This window comes from Salmo trutta, chromosome 1 (assembly GCF_901001165.1).
Source record: "Salmo trutta chromosome 1, fSalTru1.1, whole genome shotgun sequence".
In the NCBI taxonomy this organism is placed as follows: domain Eukaryota; kingdom Metazoa; phylum Chordata; class Actinopteri; order Salmoniformes; family Salmonidae; genus Salmo; species Salmo trutta.
Genome location: NC_042957.1, coordinates 17,739,678 through 17,763,794, shown reverse-complemented (window position 1 = coordinate 17,763,794; position 24,117 = coordinate 17,739,678). Strand labels below are relative to the sequence as shown.

The window sequence follows — 24,117 nt, the reverse complement described above, 5'->3', positions numbered from 1 at the left end:
CTGATGGACAAATGTTTGTTTCCATTCCACCTGGTGTCTCATTTAAAATGTGTCTCAGGTAGCCTCCGATCCGACCGGCACAACTGCTTTCTACATCAATCTGGAAACTCATTTGCTCACGTTTTATTGATATAGAGCTAAAACGAGAGAGAAACTAAATCCAATATGAAGTGGAAAAAAGCCACACTCTACATTAAAAGCTTCATTAAATGTGAAAACTGGTAAGAGAATTTACAACATCTGTCTCTGGCCCTGCATCACAACCTCCAAGGTTAACAAACATACATTTACAGCTTTGAGATACAGCAGAGACTGCGCCACTCGCCATGCCGCGCCCCTCGCAGTTTTCAAAGATAAAAGTTTTCCAGGCTTAAAATAAGCTTAAAGGTGAATGTAGGTGTAGCTGGACAATTGAAGTAACATAATAGTTTGTGTGTGTGTAATTGAAGTAACATAGTTTGTGTGTGTGTAATTGAAGTAACATAATAGTTTGTGTGTGTGTACACGCTTGTGTGGGTGCGTGTGGAAGCCGTGACCTTGGTGCAGCTTTGTAGAGATCTGGCACCGGTTCCAACTAGGTAGTGTTTTAACTGCATTTGTAGTGTTGTTCACAGACATTCTGGCAACACAAACTACCCAGCGAAGCTGTTCCCTGTACAAACCCCTCTCTACCCAGAGAAGCTGTTCCCTGTACAAACCCCTCACTACCCAGAGAAGCTGTTCCCTGTACAAACCCCTCTCTACCCAGAGAAGCTGTTCCCTGTACAAACCCCTCACTACCCAGAGAAGCTGTTCCCTGTACAAACCCCTCACTACCCAGAGAAGCTGTTCCCTGTACAAACCCCTCACTACCCAGAGAAGCTGTTCCCTGTACAAACCCCTCACTACCCAGAGAAGCTGTTCCCTGTACAAACCCCTCACTACCCAGAGAAGCTGTTCCCTGTACAAACCCCTCACTACCCAGAGAAGCTGTTCCCTGTACAATCCACACTCTACCCAGAGAAGCTGTTCCCTGTACAAACACTCTGCCAAGAAAAAAAGATGAGTTCTATGCTGATAAAACCTAAACGAATTAAGTGGAAAATAAAGTGCAAAAACCAAAAAACAGAAGCAAGGGTTCTACCCATGTGGAGCGGGCCCGTCTTACCTTTGGTGTGTGTGTGTGTGTGTGACTGCATGCTTGCCCAGTCAGAGTGGGTCTGTCTTACCTTTAGGATGTCCTGGGTCTGTGAACTCGTACTTCCCCATTCCCACAGTCCTCAGCATCTGGAGCCCGTTGGGCCCTCTAGGATCATCCTGATAGGCTACTAGAGTAGACGGAAGCGGCGGCACCAACTGCCCATTGGTCAGAGGCAGGACGGGGGGCTGTATGAGGGGGTGAGGCATCAGATGACCATTCCCCATCACATTTTGGTTGTGTTGGTTGGAGTGTGTCCCACCCGGACCCCCTGAGGTGGAGGAAAGGGGCAAGGAGGCGACAGGGGGCTGGGCCAAGGGGTAGGGTGGCTGGGAGGGCATGTTGAGAACCATGGGGGGGGGTTGGTGTGAGGTGGAGTGTGGGGGTAGCTGGAAGTGGGCTGTCATGAGTGGGTGGGGGTGGGGGGGCATGGGGGATTGGACAGAGGGGGTCACACCTATGATGGGCGACTGGACAGTGACACTGTGACTGAAGGGGGGGGGGCGGAGGGAATAGGAGTGGGGCAGGAGACTGGATTGGGTCACTGTTACTACTGGAGGAGCCCACGTAGGACCTAGAGAGGGGGGGGGGGGTAGAGCAGAAAGGAGAAAGAGTTTTGATTATTATTACATTAACTAATAACATAATTATCCTTTTTGCTACCTCAACAAATGGCAGACTGTACAGAGTGGGCTAATGTTCCAGGTTCCATGATTGAGACCAGGAAAACAAATACGTTTACCTGTAACGCAGAGACAAGTAAAAGTTGACTGGTTTCAGGAAAAGTACTCTTAAATCGAATTTAATAAACGTGTTTTCCCAAAAGTGTCATGGGTCAACTATCTGGTTCATTACAATTGCTTTGTTGAAAAATATTAAATCAGTTACATAAAAAAAATGAATATATACTATGGTTGTCTCTAACAGTACATATAGCTATTTCTAATTAGTATATGTGCCAAAATAAATACTAATCACTTACAAATAGCGCAAAGTGTATGCTATCTAGAATGTAAAACCATAAAATTGTATGCTTGTTTGTCCGACAAACAGGCTTATCACTGTAGCAGTGTGAACATAAATGTTACCCAATGCTACACAATTGACAACAATGACTCCCGCTAGCAGTGCTTAAACTAACAGTTAAACCAATACAAGTACCTAGCTACATCTACGCATATATTATAGGCTAGGGCTAAACTAGCGCTCAGCATGAGGCTAGCTAGCTAACTTTCGAACCATTAAATTACGGAAAATATATAAAATTACTAAAACATTAACTAGAATGATTCAATCGTGCAACATAAGTATATAACCTGAGGCTTCGTTTAACAAAATAAAGCAACCCGGAGTTTAAAAATGTACTGTATATTTACAATTTAGAAAAGTCCGCGACGCCATTTTGTTTAGATTTGCATCATGTCATGGGCGCATTCATAACGCCGAATCTGTTGCAAAACGTTTCTTAAACGAAACGGGGATGGATCTAGCTACCTGCATTTATCCAATATAAACTCTCGTTTTTCGTTTTGCAACTGTTTTAACTAACGATTACACACCATTCACCTAGCGTGGCTCCATTACTTACAATTCCATTGTCAATGGGGATACTTGGCTAGCATTTTCTAGCTTCGACAAACTCAAAAATGCACCTTAAGCATCACACAACCCTTTAAATAGTTAGCGAAACATGTTATCGTACTATGTCGACGTATATTGTGTATAGTTATAGATTACACACCTGTAAAACAGTATACATTTTGAGACAACGGGAAGAAGGCTGGCTTCAGGAAAACTTCACGCAATCGATTGAGGAAGTGAGGTCACCATCACCAGTTTAAACAGCGTCGCATAGGTGGAAACCAAAACTGTTCTTAGGGCAGGCATGGTTATAGCGAGATACTGTATGTTCGAGTCGCGTCGTGGACAAATTTAGCATTTTACCTAATTTTAACCTAATTATCAAAACCTGCCACGTTAATTGTCCTAACCTGCTACGAAAAGTCACTGCAAGTCAAAACCGGCAACTGCCCTGAGAACAGTCTTGGTTTTCACTAAAGCGATACCGCCCAATGTAAATGCCACCAACCAACAGATCTGCTGACTCCATCTAGATAGTGATACCAATACACTTCAGTGCAAATGAATGCTTAAACCTGGAGGACTTAAATAATTGGTTTTATTTAACTCGGCAAGTCAGTTAACAAATTCTTATTTACAATGACAGCCTGGCGGTCCCGTGTGGCTCAGTTGGTAGAGCATGGTGTTTGCAACGCCAGGGTTGTGTGTTCGCTTCCCACGGGGGACCAGTACGGAAGAAAGAAAAAAAAAATGTATGAAATGTATGCATTCACTACTATAAATCACTCTGGATAAGAGCGTCTGCTAAATGACTAAAATGTAAATGTGAAATGTACCAAACGGCAAAAAAAGTCTTGCGAGGAAAGGCCTGGGATTAAAAAAATAAAAATACAATATAAATATAGGGCAAAACACACATCACAACAGGAGAGACAACACTACATAAAGAGAGACCTAAGACAACAACATAACAAGGCAGCAACACATGACAACACAGAATGTTAGCAACACAACAACATGGTAGCAACACAAAAACATGGTACAAACATTATTGGGCAAAGTCAACAGCACAAAGGTCAAGAAGGTAGAGACAACAATACATCATACAAAGCAGTCACAACTGTCAGTAAGTGTCCATGATTGAGTCTTTGAGTGAAGAGATTGAGATAAAACTGTCCAATTTGAGTGTTTGTTGCAGCTCGTTCCAGTCGCTAGCTGCAGCGAACTGAAAAGACGAGCGACCCAGGGATGTGTGGGCTTTGGGGACCAGAACAGGTGGAGAATGAGGGCTGCATTAGATATCTCAGATAGGGGGGAGTGAGGCCTAAGAGGGTTTTATAAATAAGCATCAACCAGTGGGTCTTGCGACAGGTATACAGAGATGACCAGTTTACAGAGGAGTATAGAGTGCAGTGATGTGTCCTATAAGGAGCATTGGTGGCAAATCTGATGGCCAAATGGTAAAGAACATCTAGCCGCTCAAGAGCACCCTTACCTGCCGATCTATAAATTATGTCTCCATAATCTAGCATGGCTATCTGAATCAGGGTTAGTTTGGCAGCTGGTGTGAAAGAGGAGCAATTACGATAGAGGAAACCAAGTCTAGATTTAACTTTAGCCTGCAGCTTTGATATGTGCTGAGAGAAGGACAGTGCACCGTCTAGCCTTTACTCCCAAGTACTTATATGAGGTGACTACCTCTAAACCCTCAGTGGTAGTAATAACACCTGTGGGAAGAGGGGCATTCTTCTTGCCGAACCACATGACCACAATAATGAATAAAAGTAATACAAATTATGGCTCACAAATAATAACAATTTCTTAAAAATCTAAAACACAAAATAAAACTGACCATATATTGTGTCACACCTACAGAAAAAAGATAAGTGATGAGTGCTGTTTACCATGTAGCTAAGTGTATGTATTTACAGTGAGTCAGCGAGCCCATCAGAATGTTCTACCTAGAGTCTAGCACGGGGTCAGTTTTTTGGAGCCAAACACCCCCCACATAAATTCTGAACCCCTACTAATAGCCGACATCAGGACAGATTTTTCTCCGCAACCCGACCCACCCTCATAGAATTGTTTCCGAGAGCTGATACATGACCCGCCAAATTACAATTTATTTAATTGTTTATATGACTCTAGATTAGTAGGCTACTATTCCCCTCCCTGAGTAGTAGGCTACTATTCCCCTCCCTGCATTAATTAATTTGTCTCCATGTCTATTCAACATTTGGATAAAAGGAAAACCATGCCATGAATTGAGAACAATGTCTTAAAATGTTTACAATGAAATGCGGCACATTGACAACTCAAATCGCTCTGAAAATAAGTGCCTGCTAATTAGCCTTACCTAATGAAAGTCAATAGCCGACATAACAAATCCACTACATTCAATATTGTTTAGATATGGGAAACGGAATACCTAGTCAGTTGCATAACTGAATGCATTCAACCAAAATGTGTCTTCTGCATTTAACCCAACCCCTCTGAGCCAAAGATGTGCGGGGGCTGCCTTAAATCGACACCATCAGCGCCCGGTGAGAAATTGTTGTTTGGAGTTAACTGCCTTGCTCCACCGCAGAACGGCAGATTTACCAACTTGCCGGCTAGGCGATTCGAAACAGCCATCTTTCGGTTACTGGCCCAACGCTCTTAACCACTAGCCTACCTGCCACCATAATAATCAAATTGAAAATTAAATAACTACCAGAATCGAATATAGACCGCAAAAATGTATGAACTTTTTTTTTTCAAACGTTTTGGCCTGCATATGGTATATCAGTGGTATTCAAACTTTTTCAGCAGGGACCCCATTTTTCGGGGGCCAGAAATCCTGAGGACCCAATTTCTGGTGACCCCAAGCCAAACAACTCAAACTTTAAAAAAAAAAAACAATAATTTGGTAAATTTAGATTTTAACAATCAAACAACATTCAATTAATTACATTTGTCTCTTATCAAAATTAAGAAAACCAATACTTACATTTACTCAGTAAAATTAAATTTTTCAAATAATTTGTCAATAACGTTTGTATATTCCCACTTTGAATACCATTGGTCTAAATTACCAAAATCCTGAATTAAAGTAATTACTAACTGATAAACTGAATTAGCCAAAACATAAATAAATACCTGCACGCACTTTTTGCTGGCTGTGTATCCATCTAAGGGGTTGTTGTCCTTGTCCACAATGACTCCAAAATCCTTCCAAACCAAACCAGGGATATAATTTACGCAGCACCTGTTCCCACGATGGTATTGGCCTATTTCATAACCTCTCTTTTAATTTCCTCGGTTAGGCCTATGTTAGGCATTTCTGCATGAGCTAGGCTAGCCAGGGAAAGCACAGTAACACTTGGCAATGTATTCTCATGAGGGGGAGAAAAATACGTTTCAGCACCACACAAATAATGGACAGTTCCCTAATCCACCGTGTGCACGGCTGGGAGCCTATAGTTTGTTATCAATCAAACGTCACAATACGGTGCAGAGCATTGGATTTGACTGCTGGGAGACCACCAGCTCCGCTAAAAATATTGACAACTGTGTCGTTTTCAAGGGGTTGTTAAATAAACGTTGTCACCATTTGGTTTTATCATCTTCACCTCTCAAAGAACAGTCGGACAATTTCTGGGGCCACTATACCTATTTTGCCAATTGGACTGGGCACCTTTACTACACGGAACCCTACTAATCCATCACGGCTGGTCTGCCGACGGAACCGCACGAAGAGGCTACAACAGACTTCTTCCATCGCGATGTCCCACTTAGGCCCTTCTGCTAGCTTGCTAGCCCCGGCCCGCTAGCTGTCTGAATCACCGTGTCTCCAGCCAGCTTAACTACTCACTGGACCCCTATGATCACTCTGCTACGCATGCCTCTCCCTAATGTCAATAGGCCTTGTCCATTGCTGTTCTGGTTAGTGATTTTTGTCTTATTTCACTGCAGAGCCTCTAGCCCTGCTCAATATGCCTTAGCTAACCCTTTAGTTCCACCTCCCACACATGCGGTGACATCACCTGGTTTAAATGATGTTTCTAGAGACAATCGCTCTCTCATCGTCACTCTATGCCTAGGTTTACCTCCACTGTATTCACATCCTACCATATCTTTGTCTGTACATTATGCCTTGAATCTATTCTATCGCGCCCAGAAACCTGCTCCTTTTACTCTTTGTTCCGAACGTACTAGACAACCAGTTCGTATAGCCTTTAGCCAGTTCTTATAACCCTTATCCTACTCCTCCTCTGGTGATGTAGAGGTTAACCCAGGCCCCCAGTACTACACCTATTCCCCAGGCGCTCTCATTTGTTGACTTCTGTAACCGTAAAAGCCTTGGTTTCATGCATGTTAACATTAGAAGCCTCCTCCCCAAGTTTGTTTTATTCTCTGCCTTAGCACACTCTGCCAACCCGGATGTCCTAGCCGTGTCTGAATCCTGGCTTAGGAAGACCACCAAAAACCCTGAAATTTCCATCCCCACAAGATAGAACTGCCAAAGGGGGAGAAGTGGAAATCTACTGCAGAGATAGCATGCAGAGTTCTGTCATACTATCCAGGTCTGTGCCCAAACAATTCGAGCTTCTACTTCTAAAAATCCACCTTTCCAGAAACAAGTCTCTCACCGTTGCCACTTGCTATAGACCACCCTCTGCCCTCAGCTGTGCCCTGGACACCATATGTGAATCGATTGCCCCCATCCATCTTCAGAGCTCGTGCTGCTAGGGGACCTAAACTGGGACATGCTTAATACACTGGCCATCCTACAATCTAAGCTTGATGCCCTCAATTTCACACAAATTATCAATGAACCTACCAGGCATAACCCCAAATCCGTAAACATGGGCACACTCAAAGATATCATCCTAACCAACTTGCCCTCCAAATACACCTCTGCTGTCTTCAACCAAGATCTCAGCGATCACTGCCTCATTGCCTGCATCTGTAATGGGTCTGCGGTCAAACGACCACCCCTCATCATTGTCAAACGCTCCCTAAAACACTTCAGCGGGCAGGCCTTTCTAATCGACCTGGCCCGGGTATCCTGGAACGATATTGACCTCATCCCATCAGTGGAGGATGACTGGTTATTCTTTGAAAAGTGCCTTCCTCACCATCTTAAATAAGCATGCCCCATTCAACATTTTTTGAACCAGGAACAGATATAGCCCTTGGTTCACACCAGACCGGACTGCCCTTGACCAGCACAAAAACATCCTGTGGCGTACTGCATTTGATCAAATAGCCCCCGTGATATGCAACTTTTCAGGGAAGTTAGGAACCAATATACACAAGCATTTAGGAAAGCTAAGACTAGCTTTTTCAAAAAGAAATTTGCATCCTGTAGCACAAACTCCAAAAAGTTCTGGGACACTAAAGTCCATGGAGAATAAGAGCACCTCCTCCAAGCTGCCCACTGCACTGAGGCTAGGAAACACTGTCACCACCGATACATTTTTGAATTTCAATAAGCATTTTTCTATGGCTGGCCATGCTCTCCACCTGGCTACCCCTACCCCGGTCACCTGCACTGCACCCCCCCCACCCCCCACCCCCCCCCCAGCAACTCGCCCAAGCCTCCCCCATTTCTCCTTCACCCAAATACAGAAAGCTGATGTTCTGAAAGAACTGCAAAATCTGGACCCCTACAAATCAGCCTGGCTAGACAATCTGGACCCTCTCTAAAATGATCTGCCAAAATTGTTGCAACGCCTATTACTAGCCTTTCAACCTCTCATTCTGATCATCTGAGATCACCCAAAGATTGTAAAGCTGCCGCGGTCATCCGCCTCTTCAAAGGGGGAGACACGCTACACCCAAACTGCTACAGACCTATATCTATCCTACCCTGCCTTTCTAAGGTCTTTGAACGCCAAGTTAAAAACAGATCACCGACCATTTCGAATCCCACCGTACCTTCTCCGCTATGCAATCTGGCTTCCGAGCTGGTCATGGGTGTACCTCAGCCACGCTCAAGGTCCTAAACGATATTTTTTTTTATTTTTATTTCACCTTTATTTAACCAGGTAGGCAAGTTGAGAACAACTTCTCATTTACAATTGCGACCTGGCCAAGATAAAGCAAAGCAGTTCGACAACATACAAAAACACAGAGTTACACATGGAGTAAAACAACATACAATCAATGATGCAGTAGAAAAAAATAAGACTATATACAATGTGAGCAAATGATGTGAGATAATGGAGGTAAAGGCAAAAAAATGCCATGGATATCATAAATGCCATCGATAAGAGACAATACTGTGCAGCCGTATTCATCGACTGGCCAAGGCTTTCGACTCTGTCAATCACCACATTCTTATCGGCAGACTCAACAGCCTTGGTTTCTCAAATGACTGCCTCGCCTGGTTCACCAACTACTTCTCTGATAGAGTTCAGTGTGTCAAATCGGAGGGCCTGTTGTCCGGACCTCTGGCAGTCTCTATGGGGGTGCCACAGGGTTCAATTCTCACGCCGACTCTCTTCTCTGTATACATCAATGATGTCGCTCTTGCTGCTGGTGATTCTCTGATCCACCTCTACAGACGACACCATTCTGTATACGTCTGGCCCTTCTTTGGACACTGTGCTAACTAACCTCCAGACGAGCTTCAATGCCATAAAACTTCCCTTCCGTGGCCTCCAACTGCTCTTAAATGTAAGTAAAACTAAATGCATGCTCTTCAACCGATCGCTGCCCGCACCTGCTTCCTATTTCGCAACAAAGCATCCTTCACTCATGCTGCCAAACATACCCTCGTAAAACGAACTATCCTACCGATCCTCGACTTCGGCGATGTCATTTACAAAATAGCCTCCAACACTCTACTCAACAAATTGGATGCAGTCTATCACAGTGCCATCCGTTTTGTCATCAAAACTCCATATACTACCCACCACTGCGACCTGTACGCTCTCGTTGACTGGCCCTCGCTTCATGCTCATCGCCAAACCCACTGGCTACAGGTCATCTACAAGTCTTTGCTAGGTAAAGGCCCACCTTCTCAGTTCATTGGTCACCATAGCGGCACCCACCCGCAGCACGCGTTCCAGCAGGTATATTTCACTGGTCACCCCCAAAGCCAATTTCTCCTTTGGCCGCCTTTCCTTCCAGTTCTCTACTGCCAATGACTGGAATGAACAGCAAAAAATATATATATATTTTTTTAAATCACTGAAGCTGGAGACTCATATCTCCCTCACTAACTTCAAGCACCAGCTGTCAGAGCAGCTCACAGAGCATTGCACCTGTGCATAGCCCATCTGTAAACAGCCCATCCAACTACCTCATCCCCTTACTGTATTTATTTATTTTGCTCCTTTGCACCCCAGTATCTTTACTTGCACATTCATATTCTGCACATCTATCACTCCAGTGTTTAATTGCTATATCGTAATTACCTCGCAATGATGGCCTATTTTATTGCCTTACCTCCCTTATCTTACCTCATTTGCACACACTGTATATATACTTTTTCTCTACTGTGTTTGTTTATTCCATGTCTAACTCTGTGTTGTTGTTGTTGTTGTTGTTGTTGTTGTATGTGTCGAACTGCTTTGTTTTATCTTGGCCAGGTCGCAGTTGTAAATGAGAACTTGTTCTCAACTAGCCTACCTGGTTAAATAAAGGTGAAATAAAAAATAAAAAAGTCATATCACAATTCTGATTATTATTACACATTTAGCTCTATCAGAGTTACACAACAAGTAACTCCATGCTTTTGATGATCAGTAAACATCAATTGATAATGCAATTTCAAATACGTGAGGGTAGCCTATCCATTTGGTATGTAGCTAGCTAGCTTGCTAAGCAAACATCGTGTCATTTAGCTTGCCTCAGAGATGAGGCTTTTGTACAGAGCTTTACATCGGCAAATCCTCATCCTGGTAAAGTTGTAAGTCGGACCTACTGTCCCCCTTCTGCTGCTTGAAAGGCAGAGCCCATGAAGGATGTGAAATTAACCTAAACCACTCATACTTGTCAGGTATAGTACACATTTTTATAGCACTCAAATATCCAATTAAATGGTGGCCAATATTGAGAGATATCGTGAGGGTATTTCTAATTATGATCTATGCGTTTCAAGAGGGGATGAAATAGCAACCAAATAGTTAACATTTATTAAACAATCCCTTGAAAACAGCATGCAGTTGTCAATGGTTTTAGCTGAGCTGGGGAGTCAGTGTCACACTGTGGTCAGGAGGCCTTGGTGCTTTTGGACTCATTCCTCAAGAGATGGACAGAAAGACGTCTCAGAGCGGGACTAAAGGTTCTGACGGAGAGGGCAGGGTTGTGGGAGCATCGCTTCCTCTTGGTTTTATTCAGCCAATTAATTATTCATGATTGACGTTACTATTATTGCACAACCGAATCACTGCTGCACAAACTGTCAAAAACCGTCTCAGGGTAGCTCATCTGCATGCTCGTCGTCCACACCATGGTCTTAACCTGACTGCAGTACAGCGTCTTAACCGACAACGAACACAATGGCCTTTTAATCAATGGCAATTTGAATGCACAGAGTTACAGTGATACCGTGACGAGATCCTGAGGCCCAATGTTGTGCCATTCATCCACAGCCATCACCTCACGTTTCAGCATGATAATGCACAGCCCCATGTTGCAAGGATCTGTACACAATACCTGGAAACTGAAGATGTCCCAGTTCTTCCATGGCCTGCATACTCACCAGACATGTCACCCATTGAGTATGTTTGGGATGCCCTTGATCGATGTGTTCTAGTTCCTGCCAATATCCAGAAACTTCGCACAGCCACTGGAGAGTGGGACAACATTCCACAGGCCACAATCAACAGCCTGATCAACTGTATTGAATTCATATTTTTGTACAGTGTGGATGTAGTGGAGGAGATAGGTTAAAGAAGGACTTTTAAGCCTTGAGACAATTAAGACAGATTGTGTATGTGTGCCAATCAAGAGGGTGAATGGGCAAGACAACATATTGAAGTGCCTTTGAACAGGGTATGGTAGTAAGTGCCAGGCGCACTGGTTTGAGTGTGTCAAGAACTGCAACGCTGCTGGGTTTTTCCCGCTCAACAGTTTCCTGTGTGTATCAAGAATGGTCCACCACCCAAAGGACATCCAGCCAACGGCAGGCCAGTGGTCAAAAACAGTTCATTGATGAGAGGACAAAGGAGGCTGACACGAATTGTGCAGAGCAACAAACAGGCTACAGTTAGTCAACCGACAGTCCATTACAACATTGGTGCCCAAAGACCCATAAAAGAATGCACAACTCGTCGTACCTTAGCACGAATGTGGTATGTGAGTTGACGACCTTAGAGTTCCACTTATTTCAGCAAAAAAAACAAGAAACTGCAGTTGCAATGGGCTGAGGATCGAAAACGCCGGACATTGGAGAACTGGAAAAAACATCCCCTGGTATGATGAATCCCAGTTCCTGCTGTTGCATGCTGATGGGAGGACTAAGATATGGAGAAAAACACATGAGCACATGCATCCATTATACCACGTGTCAACATTGTAGGCAGGTGGTGGTGGTGTGGGTTGTGTTTTCATGGCCCATATTGAGCCCCTTATAAAACTGGAGCAACGTTTGTATGCCACAGGATATCTGAACATCATTGCCAATCACATGCATCCCTTCATTGCAGGAGTGTATCCATCTGCAAATTGATTTATTTCATCAGGATAATCCCCCATGCCACAAGGCTAGGATTATCCAGGAATGGTTCCACGAACATAACAGTGAATTAGGCTTCCTGCAGTGGCCTGCCCAGTCACCAGATCTCAATCCAACTAAGCATCTGTGCGATGAGATGGAATGAGCTAGTCGGAATAGAGTTCCACTACCAGCCAACCAGACAACTGTGGGAAGTATTGGACTCAACATGGGGACCACTTGACACCTTGTGGAATCCATGCCCTGACGAATTGAGGCTGTTCTGAGGGCAAAAGGGTGTGCAACTCAATATTAGGAAGGTGTTCCTAATGTTTTGTACACTTAGTGTATACTGAAGTAACAAGATGTAACTCATTAGCGATGGCCAAGATCCTCTTGCAGTAAAGCTCATTAAAGGTTTAAAAAGACGCCCTCCAGAGTAAGTGGCCACCACTATTTCGACCTAATTCCTGTCCTAGTGCAGACATGCTCGTTTAGTTCCACCCTCCGAACACTGACGTATGGCTCCTTATAAATATTGATTAATCAGGCGTGCACATCTCCACCTTCATCGGTTTGCACAGCCCATACCATCTCTGGCACAGGTCACACTCCGTGATTTGTAAACAAACCAAACAGCCAGGGAAGCTAATCGCTATGGAGCACAGCACAGTTAACAATAGCCATGACAAGGCAATGGACCATCCACTCTCCTCCTCCCTCTTCTGCTACGGAATTGAATGATCACGGATGAATACATAGTTTAGAGGTAATACTGGAGTTTAACCGGCAAAGCTAGAGGCTAACTAACCTACTCCCTGGACCAATAAATCTAGCTAGCTACCAGTAACTATTAGCAACTGTGGATAATTGGTTCAAAAGTTGTTTCAAGCATAAGAATACCCGTAACTATGCTAGCTAGCTACCATTCAGTTGTTTTTCTGATAACCTTTACTATTCAGATAATTAGGTTATGTAGTTAGTAGCAAGCTACTGTACTCAAAATTGAATTAACTTGTTAGCTACCTGGCTCACCAACTAACAATAGCTGGAATGACCTAGCTGTAATGTTTACAAGCATCTCCACTAGTTGGAGCCAAGGAAAGCAACTATTGTCTTTATCAACGATGGACACTAGTTAGAATGTGTACCAATAACTTTCTAACAATATAGCTAGCTACTAATAGAATAGCCCAACTTCTTGAACATTGTTTTAATGAGCCGGTTAGAATAAGGCTGTCACTTGGTCAAATAAAGAATCATACTTTGTACCAAATGCTTTGCCTGACGCTCTTAACCTAAAGGTCGCTGGTTGGAATCCCCAAGCTGACAACAGTAGGTGAAAAATCTGTTGATGTGCCCTTGAGCAAGGCGCTTAGCCCCTAATTGCTCCTGTAAGTCACTATGGCTAAATTACTAAAATGTATATAAACATCTTACAATGTACACATATCATGTAATTGTACTATATATGAACTTGACTGCTTTATATAGATTTACTTCACTGCAGTGTTACCTGTATTATAGCTAGCCAGCCAGCCAAACTTGTTAGTGACCCATAGGCTTACTCTTGCTGCTAACGTTAAAGTAGCGCTGCCGTGCATAATATGTCTCCAGATACTACTATGTATCCCAGCGATGTTGACATGTCACCTATCCACATCTTTATCTACTTTTGATGTCACCAGCTAGCTATCCAGCTAATGTTAGCTAGGTGACGTTAGCCATGAAGTGAGCACCTGATAAGTCGTTTGGCTAAGGTGTGCGTTGCCAGGCTGCTTACTGTAGACAAATGAACGTCAGTTGTTCATCAGAATAATATTAGCTATTTTCTTACTCACCGCTTCACTGTCAGCCCATCCAATAGCTCCAGATCGAACGAGGTGCATTACTAAACAGCAGTAAGCCGTAGCACCAGGTTGTAAATGGGAATTAATGAGCCCTGACATATGTTTTATAGGTGGTTCCAAATTAACTAAAGCCAGCCCTCACAAGATACGTATAGCCATTTTTTTATCAGTAAACACATGGCATAGATGCGGAATAATACAAAGGATTTCCATGTTCAAGTCCAAATAAATCATACTTTGACTAAAATGATGACTTATTGACTTGGGGACCAATGGCCACTAAAATGTGCAGTGGTGTCACAGAACAATGCTACAGAGGTCTCAAGATTTGAGGGACTGTGCAATTGGCATGCTGACAGCAGGAATGTCCACCAGATCTGTTGCCGAGGAATTTAATGTTAATTTCTCTACCAACATCGTTTTAGAGAATTTGGCAGTAAGTCCAATAGTCCTCACAACCACAGAACACGTGCATGGCATTGTGTGGGCGAGCAGTTTGCTGATGTCAACGTTGTGAACAGAATGTGGTGGTGGGCTTATGGTATGGGCAGGCATAAGCTACAAACAATGAACACAATTGCATTTTATCTATGGCAATTTTCAGCATGATAATGCACAGCCCCATGTCCCAGTACTTCCTTGGCCTGCATACTCAGCCATATCACCCATTGAGCATATTTGGGATGCTCTGGATCGACAGCGTGTTCCAGTTCCCACCAATATCCAGCAACTTCGCACAACCATTGAAGGGGAGTGGGACGACATTCCACAGTCAACAGTCTGATCAACTCTATGCGAAGAAGATGTGTCGCGCTGCATGAGGCAAATGGTGGTCACACAAATTCTGACTGGTTCTGATCCACGCCCCTACTTTTTTTGCATATCTGTATTCCCAGTCATGTGAAATCCAGATAGGCCATAATGAATTTATTTAAATTGACTGATTTCCTTATATTAAATGTAAAGCAGTAAAATCTTGACATTTTTGCATGTTTTTATATTTTTGTTCAGTGTATTTAGCAATTAGCATGAATGAATGTCATTGTCATATCCGATGTCCTAAAATAACTTTCCACCAGCACTAGTGTATAACCGCAATTGGCCGGACACACAGTTGATACGGGTACTCAGTTGATGAAACCAATGCTGCAAAACAGTCTCAAGCGCTCAAAATTGGCTAGGATTCTCCTCTATTAAATAGTGCCCATGTAATTCTGACAGTTAAAAATTAAGTTAAAATGTATTCTTTGACAAGTAACTCCTATTCTGTCAAGATCACCCCTGAACACGGAATATTTTAACCTTACAAATAGATAAACATCTTAGTTAGCTACCTCGCCCACCTTAGCCATATGATCCCTAGTTCATTGAATGAGGGAATTATTTTAGAAAGACAAAGTATTTGGTTGTAATTGTAATGTTGCAGGGTGGCCAACACTCGTCCTGGAGAGTCCAGGAGAGCTACTGGGTGTGCAGGCTTTTCCTCCAGCCCTTCTCGAACACACCCCATTGTAATTTATTTATAAATAAAAGCTGACTCTGGTGTGTTTGAGCAGGATTGGAGAAAAAGCCTGCACATCCAGTAGCTCTCCAGATGTAGGGTTGACGGAGCACAAGTGTTTTTTACAGTAGCCTATCAGTGCAATATTTTACTTTGTGGGGGGGTTAAGTGCCTTGCTCAAGATATAATACATGGGAGACCAGCAGTCTTCCATTGTCAAAACCAATGTTAAAAATTACGGTTATTTAGTGATGCGGTACCTTGCATCAGACAACACAGTCACTTTCTTGGTCCGTGGTGTTAGAGCATTGAGCTTTCGGACAATAAAATCAATACTACTAAAAGTTAATGTCAAGCCCTGACTGATTGTCATATGCAGCAGCATTCTGTATGGGTGACATCTCACTCCGTGGTAGGAGCTTGTGTGTGTCACTCCGTGCTTGTGTGTGTCACTCCGTGCTTGTGGCTGGGTGCAAAGCCTCAGTCATCTGAATACAACACTAATACCACAGGGCTCCATGGACCATTCAGCCACCTCTATACTCCACACAGCAGGGTCCTGTGTGTGTGTGTGTGTGTGTCCCTAGGGAACACACAAGGGGACAGAGAGCACTGCTCTGACTCTACACCGCCAGTGTCCTCAGCGATGAGTTGGATAAACTAGCCTTATAGTGGTGCCAAAGCTTTGGGCAAATTCATTTTGTAGTGGCAGACTCTCAAACAAACAAGTGGTGCTGCTATTCAGTTCTTTATTTAACTCTTATTAATTATCCATCCAGACGCCTAGTCACTTTACCATGCCTTCACGTACATATCTACCTCAAATACATCATACCCTTGCACATCGATCCGGTAGTCCCTGTACAGTGCATTCAGAAAGTATTCAGACCCCTTCACTTTTTCCACCTTTTGCTACATTACAGCCTTATTCTAAAATTAATAAAATAGTTTTTCCCCCCTCAAACTACACACAATACCCCATAAATGTTGGCACATTTATTAAAAATAACAGAAATACCTTAAGTATTCAAACCCTTTGCAATGAGACTCGAAATTGAACTTAGGTGAATCCTGTTTCCATTGATCATCCTTGAGATATTTTACCTGCAGTAAATTAAATTGACTTAACATGATATGGAAAGGCACCCACCTGTCTATATAAGGTCCTACAGTTGACAGTGCATGTCAGAGCAAAAACCAAGCCATGAGGTCGAAGGAATTGTCCGTAGAGCTCCGAGACAGGATTGTGTCGAGGCACAGATCGGGAGAAGGGTACCAAAAAAAGTCAGCAGATTTGAAGGTCCCCAAGAACACAGTGGCCTCCATAATTATTTAATGGAAAAAGTTTGGAACCACCTAGACTCTTCCTAGAGCTGGCCGCCATGCCAAACTGAGCAATCGGTGGAAAAGGGCCTTGGTCAGGGAGGTGACCAAGAACCCGATGGTCACTGACAGAACTCTAGAGTTCCTCTGTGGAGAAGGGAGAACCTTACAGAAGGACAACCATCTCTCCACCAATCAGGCATTTATGGTAGTGGCCAGACAGAAGCCACTCCTCGGTAAAAAGGCACATGACAGCCCGCTTGGAGTTTGCCTAAAGACTCAGACTATGAGAAACAAGATTCTCTGGTCTGATGAAACCAAGAGAACGCTTTTGCCTAAAATGCTGAGCGTCATGTCTGGGGAAACAAGGCACCGCTCATCACCTAGCCAATACCATCCCTACGGTGAAGCATGGTGGTGGCAGCATCATGCTGTGGGGATGTTTTTCAGCAGCAGGGACTGGGAGACTAGTCAGGATCGAGGGAAAGATGAACGGAGCAAAGTACAGAGAGATCCTTGATGAAAAATCTGCTCCAGAACACTCAGGACCTCAGACTGGGACAAAGGTTCACTTTCCAACAGGACAACGTCCCTAAGCACACAGCCAACACAGGAACAGCTTTGGGACAAGTCACTGAATGTCCTTGAGTGGCCCAGCCAGAGCCCGGACTTGAACCCGATCGAACATCTCTGGAGAGACCTTAAAATAATTGTGCATCCAACCTGACAGGACTTGAGAGGATCTGCAGCGAAGAATGGGAGAAACTCACCAAATACAGGTGTGCCAAGCTTGTAGCATCATACCCAAGAAGACTTGAGGCTGTAATCACTGCCAAAAGGTGCTTCAACAAAGTAAAATCCTAAACTTGGATTAGCTAACATAACTTGCCATTGGAACACAGGAGTGACGGCTGTTGATAATGTGCCTCTGTACGGCAATGTGAATATTCCATTAAAAATCCGCTGTTTCCAGCTATAATAGTCATTTACAACATTAACAATGTCAACACTGTATTTCTGATCAATTTTATGTTATTATAATGAATTTAAAAAAATTGCTTTTCTTTCAAAAACAAGGACATTTCTAAGTGACCACAAACTTTGAACGGTAGTGTATGTAAATATGATATATATATATATATATATATATATTTTTTTTTATAAATTAGCAAAAATGTCTACAAACCACTGTGTTTAGATTGTTCGAACTATTGAATCAATTTTAGAATAAGGCTGTAACGTAACAAAATGTGGAAAAAGTGAAGGGGTCTGAACACTTACCGAATGCACTGTATATAAATTCAGCAAAAAAAGAAACATCCTTTCACTGTCAACTGCGTTTATTTTCAGCATATGTAACATGTGTAAATATTTGTATGAACATAAGATTCAACAATTGAGACAAACTGAACAAGTTCCACAGACACGTGACTAACAGAAATGGAATAATGTGTCCAAAAGTGGGGGTCAAAATCAAAAGTAACAGTCAGTATCTGGTGTGGCCACCAACTGCATTAAGTACTGCAGTGCATCTCCTCCTCATGGACTGCACCAGATTTGCCAGTTCTTGCTGTGAGATGTTACCCTACTCTTCCACCAAGGCACCTGCAAGTTCCCGGACATTTCTGGGGGGGGGGGGGGGGGGGGGGATGGCCCTAGCCCTCAGGTCCCAGTGTAACGCTCATTTCTTCGACGATAAACGCAAATCCGACCATCACCCTTTGTGAGACAAAACCGCGACTCGTCAGTGAAGAGCACTTTTTGCCAGTCCTGTCTGGTCCAGCGACGGTGGGTTTGTGCCCATAGGCGACGTTGTTGCCGGTGATGTCTGGTGAGGACCTGCTTTACAACAGGCCTACAAGCACTCAGTCCAGCCTCTCTCAGCCTATTGTGGACAGTCTGAGCACTGATGGATGTATTGCGCGTTCCTGGTGTAACTCAGGCAGTTGTTGTTGCCATCCTGTACCTGTCCTGCAGGTGTGATGTTCGGATGTATCAATCCTGTGCAGGTGTTTGTTACACGTGGTCTGCCACTGCGAGGATGATCAGCTGTCCGACCTGTCTCCCTTTAGCGCTGTCTTAGGCGTCTCACAATACGGACATTGCAATTTATTGCCCTGGCCACATCTGCAGTCCTCATGCCTCCTTGCAGCATGCCTAAGGCACGTTCACGCAGATGAGCAGGGACCCTGAGCATCTTTCTTTTGGTGTTTTTCAGAGTCAGTAGAAAGAACTCTTTAGTGTCCTAAGTTTTCATAACTATGACCTTAATTGCCTACCGTCGGTAAGCTGGTAGTGTATTAACGACCATTCCACAGGTGCATGTTCATTAATTGTTCATGGTTCATTGAAGAAGTGTTTAAACCCTTTACAATGAAGATCTGTAAAGTTATTTGGATTTTTACAAATTATCTTTGAAAGACAGGGTCCTGAAAACGGGACGAGTTTAGCTCCATTCTAATGTATTTTATTCCTTGTGTTACTTTTTAACTCTGCATCGCTGGGAAGGGCTCGTAAGCGAGCATTTCACGGTTAAGTGTACACCTGTTGTATTCGGCGCATGTGACAAATAACATTTCATTAGAAGAGCAGAACTTATTTTCACTGGAAAAGTATTAGTGGTGTTTTTGAGAATTACATTTAGTAGTGGCAAAGGCTGCACTGGCAATAAAAAACGTATTTTCCATTAAATGTATTACTTCTGTGTGTTTATGTAATCATTGTCTTAGCTGTGACAGGTTAATTATTAATCAACTGATCTAATTAAATCTTTACTGAGATTGAATTATGGTTAGCAGATAATTAGTCAATTTAGAGTTCCATGTAAAGTCACAGTACGTCAGACACTACTCAAGTAGTATACAGTATTCATGGTGTTGCTGTAATAACACAAGCTACATCAGGAATCATCAACTAAATTCAGCTGCGGGACAATTTCTTCTTGAGCAGATGGTTGGAGGGCCAGAACATAATTCAAAATAATCTGTAGAAGTAAAATTGACCACAAGATGCCCAAACAGACATAATATTTGACAAAAAAATGTTTTTTTAAAACCTGCTTCCATTTGTATATGATCACGTCTCTCCATTATGCGTGGGAATATTTGGGAAGAGATTTCCAAAATGTAAATCATTCAAAACTGATCTCCTAGTGTTTTTACAGTCTTATGTCCAACAATAAAAAAATTGATTTTGTTTTGCTCAGGAAACGTGTGGGACCAAATAAAAACCACCCGTGGGCCAGCAGTTGGGGAACCCTGCACCACATGTTGCATAGCTTGCTACATTATGTTGATGTATACAGTGTTGTACTGTATATAATGAGTATTGCTTGAATAAACAGTATTCATTATTTTTCTCGCTACAGTATTAGGAATGTGGAAACTGGATATTTGCTATGGAACTATACAATATTCATTGTGTTTCTTGAATATGTTGTTCGATACTGTATTCATAGTATATTATTTTCATAGTGTAGTTTGCCTCAGTGTGTCTGTGTTACGAGAGGCTCCAGAGGAGCGAGTGCAGTGGCTGTACCATTGTGTATTATTCTTAAATTATACCTGTTCTCCATGAGCGGGAGGCAGAGGCCAGCAGAGCAACATAAGAGGGAAATTGACCACTGCAGGGCACAGCCATTTTGGGATCACTTCAATACTACTGTGGAAGAGTTAAACTTCCACAGCTCCTAAACGTAACCCATTACTATAGGAGTTAAACTTCCACAGCTCCTAAACGTAAGCCATTACTATAGGAGTTAAACTTCCACAGCTCCTAAACGTAACCCATTACTATAGGAGTTAAACTTCCACAGCTCCTAAACGTAACCCATTACTATAGGAGTTAAACTTCCACAGCTCCTAAACGTAACCCATTACTATAGGAGTTAAACTTCCACAGCTCCTAAACGTAACCCATTACTATAGGAGTTAAACTTCCACAGCTCCTAAACGTAACCCATTACTATAGGAGTTAAACTTCCACAGCTCCTAAACGTAACCCATTACTATAGGAGTTAAACTTCCACAGCTCCTAAACGTAACCCATTACTATAGGAGTTAAACTTCCACAGCTCCTAAACGTAACCCATTACTATAGGAGTTAAACTTCCACAGCTCCTAAACGTAACCCATTACTATAGGAGTTAAACTTCCACAGCTCCTAAACGTAACCCATTACTATAGGAGTTAAACTTCCACAGCTCCTAAACGTAACCCATTACTATAGGAGTTAAACTTCCACAGCTCCTAAACGTAACCCATTACTATAGGAGTTAAACTTCCACAGCTCCTAAACGTAACCCATTACTATAGGAGTTAAACTTCCACAGCTCCTAAACGTAACCCATTACTATAGGAGTTAAACTTCCACAGCTCCTAAACGTAACCCATTACTATAGGAGTTAAACTTCCACAGCTCCTAAACGTAACCCATTACTATAGGAGTTAAACTTCCACAGCTCCTAAACGTAACCCATTACTATAGGAGTTAAACTTCCACAGCTCCTAAACGTAACCCATTACTATAGGAGTTAAACTTCCACAGCTCCTAAACGTAACCCATTACTATAGGAGTTAAACTTCCACAGCTCCTAAACGTAACCCATTACTATAGGAGTTAAACTTCCACAGCTCCTAAACGTAACCCATTACTATAGGAGTTAAACTTCCACAGCTCCTAAACGTAACCCATTACTATAGGAGTTAAACTTCCACAGCTCCTAAACGTAAGCCATTACTATAGGAGTTAAACTTCCACAGCTCCTAAACGTAACCCATTACTATAGGAGTTAAACTTCCACAGCTCCTAAACGTAACCCATTACTATAGGAGTTAAACTTCCACAGCTCCTAAACGTAACCCATTACTATAGGAGTTAAACTTCCACAGCTCCTAAACGTAACCCATTACTATAGGAGTTAAACTTCCACAGCTCCTAAACGTAACCCATTACTATAGGAGTTAAACTTCCACAGCTCCTAAACGTAACCCATTACTATAGGAGTTAAACTTCCACAGCTCCTAAACGTAACCCATTACTATAGGAGTTAAACTTCCACAGCTCCTAAACGTAACCCATTACTATAGGAGTTAAACTTCCACAGCTCCTAAACGTAACCCATTACTATAGGAGTTAAACTTCCACAGCTCCTAAACGTAACCCATTACTATAGGAGTTAAACTTCCACAGCTCCTAAACGTAACCCATTACTGGCATTCATGTCTGTTTTATTCTCATACTTATTTATACTATGGAAAGTTATTTCAAATAGATTATTTGTTTAAATTGGAAAATATTACAATACAGACCATGATTGCCATGATTAGTACAGTATAGGAGGGTGTGTGCGCACGTTGCGTATTCATGTGTTGCGTATGCATGCATGCGTGTCAGTACCTGTGGGTTCACTATCCCTGTGCTGCTGTTTGGCAGGGGGTTCTTCAGTCTCCCAGGGTGTGAGCTGGTTGATGGGCGTCTGTCCCCACTTGACCCCTGGCGCTAACAGCAGACCTGGAGCCTGGCTCTCCCTCTCCCCTGGAGACCCACCTGACACCTGGGAGAGAGGAGAGAAAAACACATTACGAAACAGTAGGACCAAACCATCTCTGACACCCGGATAACAGCGAGAGAGAGATTAAGAAGGCCGTTTATCAGCCTTTAACTGACAGTTGATAAACAACACAGCTTAGAGAAGGATACAAACAAACATCAGGCCTGATTGACAAGAGATACAGAGATGGAGATACAGAGATGGAGATACAGAGATGGAGATACAGAGATGATGGAGCTGTTCTTGGGCTGTTACACCGAAACATTTATGGAACAGCTGAACATAGTTTTAGTTAAGAAAATGTTGTCTTGTTTGTCAGCAAGCTTTGCAAACAGACGATCACATCATTTACTATTTTAATATCTGAAGACAAGTACTTTGCACATGTCAAATAGTCAAAGCTTCTCGTAGCATGGTCGAGACTAACTCCTTCTCTGTTCTAAATCACAGCCTTGAGCGATGTCTTGTCCTGTATGATTCACTAACCCATCTATACGCACACACTGGAGAACATGGTACGGGCAGCCATGTCCAAGTTAGCTAGCTAGCTATGTAGCGCGAACGCACTTGCCTCTTGTATCAAACTGTCGCAATCCGGGGACTGGATTAACCTCTGACTGGACTGCATCTTGTTAGCTACCCACTCATGCTGCATATAATCCATTTACTGTTCGGCAAAACAATATTCATATAGCTACAGTCTATAGCACTTCACAAAACAAAAGAGACCAGTAGCTAGCTAGCTAGCTAAGTAGCTAGCAAAATAGGCTTACATTCAATCACAGAAAGCTAACTTTGCAAACTAGTTTACAGCTGAAGCTAACGTCAGTTCACTACTCTAAAAGTTGATTTGTTACAATATATAAAGCAAGCTGGGTGTCTCCAAAAACGTTCACTAGGTTAAATGACTGTTCTTTCTATTTCGACAAACTGTTGCATGTCTGTCTTGAGTGACGTCTGTGGCTGCGCCAGTCTTGACGTTTTAAAGAGACATCGCACATTTTTATGAAAGAAGCGAAAAGGCTGCTTCTATGCAAATGCTGTTGATCCGTAGGCTAATACAATCCCAAATGTATGGGCAACATATTGTTTGTCATCTGTAGCACTAAAGACTCCACTGAAATCACACACTCTTATAGAATATGCATTCACCTGTATTGTGATTAGGCCTATGCCCTCTTGATTTATCCAGTTTATCAAGATATTTTACATTAAAATACAATTATTACCATTATGTTGCAGTAGTTAGATTGGTAAACAGTGAAATATATTGTTTGTATTTTTTTTTATTATTCATTAATGCCTGCATGGTTGTCTCTGGGAAATGTTGTCATCAAAATGTTCAAATGTAATTACATTGAATCAGTATCGGCCCTAAAAAAAAATCCAGATCAGTCGTTCTGTAGCACATGTGCACACAGACACAGACTTGTGCATACACACACACACATACATGCACACACACACATACGCGGGTACACTCAC

At 42.7% G+C, this 24,117-nt stretch overlaps 1 protein-coding gene across 1 annotated transcript in view; it reads right to left on the bottom strand.

Annotated features, from left to right (window-relative positions):
- The window catches only part of klhl29 (kelch like family member 29), a 147,650-nt gene extending 124,046 nt beyond the window's left edge, over window positions 1–23,604 (bottom strand). The window contains exons 1-3 of the mRNA XM_029765825.1: window positions 23,204–23,604; window positions 22,479–22,635; window positions 1,209–1,751 (exon numbers count right to left, since the gene is read on the bottom strand). Coding sequence (XP_029621685.1) covers window positions 1,209–1,751; window positions 22,479–22,635; window positions 23,204–23,296 — 793 coding nt within the window. The 5' untranslated portion in view covers window positions 23,297–23,604. The remainder of the gene's footprint in view (window positions 1–1,208; window positions 1,752–22,478; window positions 22,636–23,203) is intronic.
- Window positions 23,605–24,117: the final 513 nt, after the last annotated feature.